This window comes from Priapulus caudatus, unplaced genomic scaffold, assembly GCF_000485595.1.
Source record: "Priapulus caudatus unplaced genomic scaffold, Priapulus_caudatus-5.0.1 Scaffold788, whole genome shotgun sequence".
NCBI classification, from domain to species: Eukaryota; Metazoa; Priapulida; class Priapulimorpha; order Priapulimorphida; family Priapulidae; genus Priapulus; species Priapulus caudatus.
In genome coordinates this window covers 41,940-48,430 of record NW_014577849.1, presented here as the reverse complement: position 1 = coordinate 48,430, position 6,491 = coordinate 41,940, and the positions used below count along the sequence as shown (strand labels likewise).

At 46.7% G+C, this 6,491-nt stretch overlaps 1 protein-coding gene across 1 annotated transcript in view; it reads right to left on the bottom strand.

The window, feature by feature from the left end:
* Positions 1 to 959: 959 nt before the first annotated feature.
* The window catches only part of LOC106813532, an 11,341-nt gene continuing 5,809 nt past the window's right edge, over positions 960 to 6,491 (bottom strand). The window contains exons 6-11 of the mRNA XM_014817691.1: positions 5,054 to 5,067; positions 3,580 to 4,834; positions 3,101 to 3,245; positions 2,526 to 2,653; positions 1,829 to 1,987; positions 960 to 1,052 (exon numbers count right to left, since the gene is read on the bottom strand). Coding sequence (XP_014673177.1) covers positions 960 to 1,052; positions 1,829 to 1,987; positions 2,526 to 2,653; positions 3,101 to 3,245; positions 3,580 to 4,834; positions 5,054 to 5,067 — 1,794 coding nt within the window. The remainder of the gene's footprint in view (positions 1,053 to 1,828; positions 1,988 to 2,525; positions 2,654 to 3,100; positions 3,246 to 3,579; positions 4,835 to 5,053; positions 5,068 to 6,491) is intronic.

Here is a 6,491-nt window from a genome sequence, read left to right as displayed (position 1 = left end):
TCTATGTCCCCCAGGGTACTTGCCGGAACGTACCTGGGTCGGTCCGTTATACCGGAACGTACCCTGCATGTCGTCACTACTTGATATGGTTAGGTTAGGGTTAGGGTTTAGGGAGTAGGGGCGTAGGGCGACTCCCTAGACTTGTTAGTGGAGTAGGCAAGGTACGGTCGACATATTAGATAGTATCCAGGGTACGTTCCGCAGTACCCCGTGTGACATTAGACCCTCTCAGCATTACTGAGGAGAGGAGTAGATCAGAATTAATTGGGGCACAAGCCTACTATTGGAGGTACCCCTCGTACTATCTAATATTGTTGTTGTGTTGTTGTTTATTCGTTTATCCTCCTACTTCACGAGTCATGGTCACAATGTAAACCCTCTTTGTATCATTAGCCTACCGGTGTTTCCTCATAGTAATTTTGTTTGTTGTAGTTTTAAAATGGTAACAACGGAGTGTATGTGGCTAAATTACTGGCGTGGACTCAGACAGGAATCTGGAGAGGGCTGTTTTGATGTGGCATCCATTCTGGTGTAAGATTCCTGTTTTGCCCATAAGGGTGGCTATGTCAATAGACGATGGCTTGGGTTGGTGTTGGTCTTCACATACCCAGTTCGATCGTGTCAGTCATCTTTCTCCCTGCTAACCTTGAGTCGTGAGCAATGTAATAACTTGTGTTCCACGGTTTCATATGGCGAGGCCACAGTCGCATAGGGGACTATCACTTGCCCCGATCTTAAACATGTGGGCTTTCAGTTTAGTGGTGTCCAGTTTAATTCTGTTCAGCTTGGTTTCTGTTCTGCGATTGGTGAGGCTGCGACGCTGCCTTTTGTTTACCTTAGGCTCCAGATGGATGAAGTACCTGCCTTGAACAGAGCTGTCCCATGAACTCTGCCATCGTTCTACCAAGGCTTTCTTGATTTCTCCTTTGGCCTCGGAGAAAGAAAGCGGAGAGTGGTCTTCAGATATACTCCATTTCTGCAGGCTCGAAGGCTGCCCGTTTCGCTTCTTTGTCTGCAAGTTCATTGCAGCCCAGGCCTGCATGCTCCTTGCCCTACCAGCAAATGTCAATTTGATTTGTCTATTGTGTGCTATTAGTCTGCTTTTACTCCTTTCTTAGATGTTTGAGGTAAGTGTTTGTAAAATTTTTTGTTTATGTTGGGGGGCCCGTGACGGTGAGAATGGCGCTTTGGCAGTCCGAAAGAAGATTCTGGAGTTTTCTGATTATTTGCTGGAGTGCCAGAGTAGTTTGAATTGCGAAGTCCAATGCGAGGAATATTGCGATGCATTCTCCGTGATAGCTGCGCTTTTTTACACGAGATAGATCTCCTAAAGACCCTATGAGCCTCAGTAATAGCATTGAATAAAAACAGGAATAGCGAAAAACCTGCGCGCAGGCCATCAGTCTGCCACTCCTAGGAGTAAGGTTATTAGTTTTACGATAGATTAGAGAGCATAATAATTAATGCAGTACCCGGTAATTGGTTAAATCATCAACAAACACAATTATAATGTACACATGCAATAATGTAGAAATGAAAAGTTCATTACCAAATAACAAACAAACATGATAATACTGACAGCTTAATTATTACAAAACTATATTTCATTGATCTGGTCCTCAACTAGCTGCCAGTATTAGGCCTATGTTTGTTTGTTATTTGGTAATGAACTTTTCATCAACCATCCCCAGCCAGTTGTAGCATGCATTTGTCTATAACATCCAACCCTCCCTAGTTGTAGCACCCACCTGTCAATGACATCCAACCCTCCCTAGTTGTAGCACCCACCTGTCAATGACATCCAACCCTCCCTAGTTGTTGCACCTACCTGTCTGACCTCCTCAACTTTCTCCATGAAGATGTACTTGAGTACAAGGGCACGAATGCGGCTCTCGTAGCCGGGCACCTGCGTCAACTCGTAAACAAACTGGTCAGCCTGGTTCAGTCTCGGGATATCCCGTGCGGACAGGCTGTCGTATTTCTCCAACTGCAATCAAGGGGACATCGATATAAGTAATTCTTGGTGATATAGACATCAGCAAAGGGCACACTATACAGTGCAAAAATATGCCTCTTCGTGGGTACAAAACCTAGGGTACTTTAAGTTACGATTAAGGTTAGGCTAAGATTAACAAACGGCTGGGTTTAAGGTTATGGATAGTCAATTAGAGTTAGGATTAAATTTATTATTGAATTAGGCCACAGGTTTTACTGAATATTGTTTTAAATACACTTGACTAATGGGTAAAACTCAAACAAAATTAAAAGCCATCAAGTTATAGGCTAGTATGTACCTCCGGCCTTCGGCTACAGTGACTTTCGCAATTCACAAAACCATGTTTCCCTTGTGATCAATGCTTTGCAATGCACAAGTATGTTTTTTAGTGTACCCTTTATTGATTTACACAGCCTTGCAAAACTTGTTATCGTCAAAAATTGAAGTATTGTTGGCAACCAGTACTTGATACAAAACGAACATAATGACGGCTGCATTTAGCTACGAGGCGATATACAAAACTTGCTACCTCAGAATTATCGGGTAAATAGGCCACCAGGCGGCGCAGGAAGTCGGGGTCCAGAGCATTCTCATCCATCTGATATAATGCTTTGCCGACCTGGTTTACGGATATGCGCAGACTTCCCAGAATAATCGCTACAATGAGAGACGGTTATACGTGCGGTCAATCATCTTGAATGAAGTGTGTTCAGTCAAACAATATCACATTTACACATGCAGCAGCCGCCCAACCAACCACCACACACCCAGCCACCCATCCAACCAGCAGACACCCAGCGAACCTCTCATCCAAACACCCACCCACCTATCTGCCTACCACACATCCATCCACATCTTTACTCAGTACAGACCAACCCACCCATCCTACCACCCATCACACAACCACCTATTTATCCTACTAGTCATCCACTGATCCAACTGCCCACCCAATCATCTATCCATCCATCCACCCATCCAAACCTTTCGCCCTGCAAACCACTCATCTAATCCACCCGCCCATCTATCCATCCACTACATATCTAGCTGTCCCCCAGCCACTTACCCACCAAAATAGCACTGATGATTGTAAATGATCACACTCACAGACGTTGTATGCCTTCTTAGGTTTGAGGATGCCCATCGGCGGCGACTTTTTCCCCGATGCAAAAGACCCGATCAGCGGCATTGCTGCATGCGGCTCCTTCCCATCCAGACGGATAGTCTCCCTAAGCTGAAAGTTCTGATTCATCTGTGCCGGAAGAATAGAGGGGAGCAGAGACGGAAATGTGAATTAAAACAATGCAGACACAATCAGCAGATGATGACGATAGATGATGACACATGCAGTAGAGGAGAGTAGATATAACAGCAGCAGCAGCAGCAGCAGCAGCAGCAGCAACAACAACAACAACAACAACAACAACAACAACAACAACAACAACAACAACAACAACAACAACAACAACTGAGACATAAACAAACACTGAGACCATAGCCGGCGAGACACAAGCGAATGCACGCACGAGTATTCGTAGCGTGCACGTTACGAAGCAGCCTCGCTACGATGAACGCACGCCTCTCACCTGCTCCCACACAGTCAAGCTCGACTGCCCGCGATCGAGCAATGCCCCGCCGTCGGGCGGCAGCGGTGGCGGAGGCGGTGGTCGCTGCATCGCACCACCGCGGAACGGTGGGAACACTCTCGTAGCTGGAATGCCGTCGGTCGTGTGTGAGTAGTGCGGGTCGTGCTGGCCAATGATGCGCCGCAAGAACAGGTCGTCGCGACGATCGGGAATAGGCGGAGCCGGCGCGCCGGCGTGGAAACGGTGGTGACTGTCCTCGTGGTGAGCCTGCTCCTGGTTTCGCGCAATCCGATCGAACACCGTCTCCGCTCGATCCTCGTCCCCTCGATATTCCGGTGGTGCGTCCGCGAATCCCTGCGGCTCAATGGGGACCTGCAACGGAACTTCGTAGCGCGTTTTTACGTGGCCCAGATCGTCGTAGGGCGACTGGTATGCTCCCTGTAACGTGCGCGCCTGCGCAAGCTGCAGCGGTGGCGGCGTGGTGGCAGCGCGTTCGCTAGCAAACGCGCCCGCTTCCTCGTTGGTGTAATCCTGAGCTAGCATCCCACTGAAACTTCCCGGAACTGCGGCGGCACCACCGTATTGGCGGTTCTGTCGGTAGAGGGCGCCAGCGTCAAGGATGTGCGCACCGGTCGGCAGCCGCGATAGGTTGGAAGGGTTGGCATTGAGCGGCGTTACGGACGGCTGGTATTGCTGCTGCTGCTGCTGCTGCTGCTGCTGCTGCTGCTGCATGTACTGAGGATACGAACTCTGAGGATAGTGAGGCTGGGGATACTGCTGAAGAGGATGGAAATGTTGATGCGGCGGCGGATACTGGGTCTGATTAACCTCAGTCCGGCCACCGTCCACCAACTCGAACGAACCCCGATATGCAGGTCCTGCTTGTTGCTTAGCGGCTGTCTGTATGCACAGCTCGCAGTTGTCCCAGCCGTTCATCTGTGGCGCGAATTCCGACGGCCACCTCGTGGGGTTGACGCCACTCACGTCCTGTGCACTGTGCGCACGATACGGATGCGCGCCCCGCAGCGACGAACTCCTGAACAACTCGCTCCTAGGGGGCGCCGCAAACTCCGCGGGCTCGACCTCCGGTTCCATGTGAAAATGGGATTCCGCGGAATGGTAGTAGTCCGGTTCCGAGCGGTGACGGGACCTCGCGGGAACGCTCAGCGACCTCTCCCTGACGCCCAGCGGCACGTCGCCATTGTTCACCAGGTGGCGCCGACTCCTGCGGCTCTCCTGCTTGGCGTAGGCGGTGCTTTAAACGGCCCCTGACCGCTCATCCCCGACTGGGCCCTTACCCGGAACGCTTTATCTCAAAAGCTGCATATTCCGGAATAAGTCGGTTTCCGATCTCAGATTGCTGTAGATCGGTCAATTCTTTAGATATAGCCCAAATATTAATATATCATTTTAAAGGTAAATTAAATGATCTATATCAGATATGGCACATAACTCAATTTGTAGAGTTTCCTACTTAATCCGGTTTTGCTGGAGTTGGGTCACATATAACCAATCAGAGAAACGAATATGAACCAATGAGAAACTCTGCTATAAAACATATATGTTAAGTCCAATAAAGAACATGGATGAGAGAAGAAAACTGCTGGAAAGCAAATATTGTATCCAGGGCTGTAGTGGCCTCCTAATAATCATGAAAATGTGCTACTGCAGAAAATGTAGGATCACCCAGTAGTAATAGCATAAAGTGGCGTTATCGGTGTGTTGCTGGAACACATGGCGAACGCCGCAGTCGGCGAAAGCCCATGCGGGAGGTCTGGTCACAGGCACTTGGACAGAGTCAGTAAAAAACTGAAAATAATATTAAAGCACAATTCACAAATACTACCAGTACCTTTGAATTAGGCCTACAGTTCCACTGTTGTGTTCACTGTATATCAATTTTCCTTCATAAAAACTGAACGCCAAACGCTCCGCGCACACGTCGCGCTGCGCGAAGTGTGCTGTGGCGCCATTACAATGATAATATATATAACTTTATATATAATATTCTCATGGCGGACACAGGCACACTCGCAGCGGCGAGTGCAGAGCGTTCGGCGTTAGTTTTTACAATAGGTTTTTATGAAGGAAAGTTGATATACTCAGTGATGCCAACAGTGGAACTGTAATTGAGAGGTACGGTAGTAGGGCCTATTTGTGAATGTGTGTTCATATATTTTCATATTAGTTTTTACTGACTCTGTCCCAGTGCGTGTGTCGGGTGCCCTCCCCTGAAATTTTTTTGAAATTTATAGCCTGGAAATGGCATTCCTGCATTTTCAGACTATGTTAAAAGGCAACAAATTCTGATCATTTTAAAGGTCAATTTGTAAATTCAAAAATGAATGTAGATAAAGCTGATGTTTTGACTAAAGTTTCTCCAATATATATTATGAGTATGATAACTAATAAAACATTGTTTTACAAAATTGTATATACTATCAGTATCAGTACATAATTATGAAGAATAAGCCTATTTTCAATCTGCATTTATACTTTCACTATGTACATCTGTATGTTTTGAAGTTTGAAATTTGAATCACACTACCTTATGTAGGCACATTGTCATATTAAAATACACATTCCAAATCTTAGAGCAGACTGATATAACCATAGAAATAATATAGATATTGGTTATCTATATATTTCTATGGATATAACACCTCTAATTGATTATTAGTATTAGTAGTATTAATAGTAATATCAGACAGTCCAGTCAGATAACAGTCAGCTCCTTGGTTCCCTGCAATTTTTTTTGTGCAAAAAATAATGGCCACGGCAGTCCCGTGCTGGCCGTGGCGCCACTACGGGCCCATGGTATCCGAGGAGAGAATTGGGGGTCTTTCGATTTATGCAGTTAATATCAGTTTTGATTTGCTGCCAAGTGGAAAAATAATTAAGAGACTAGCCAA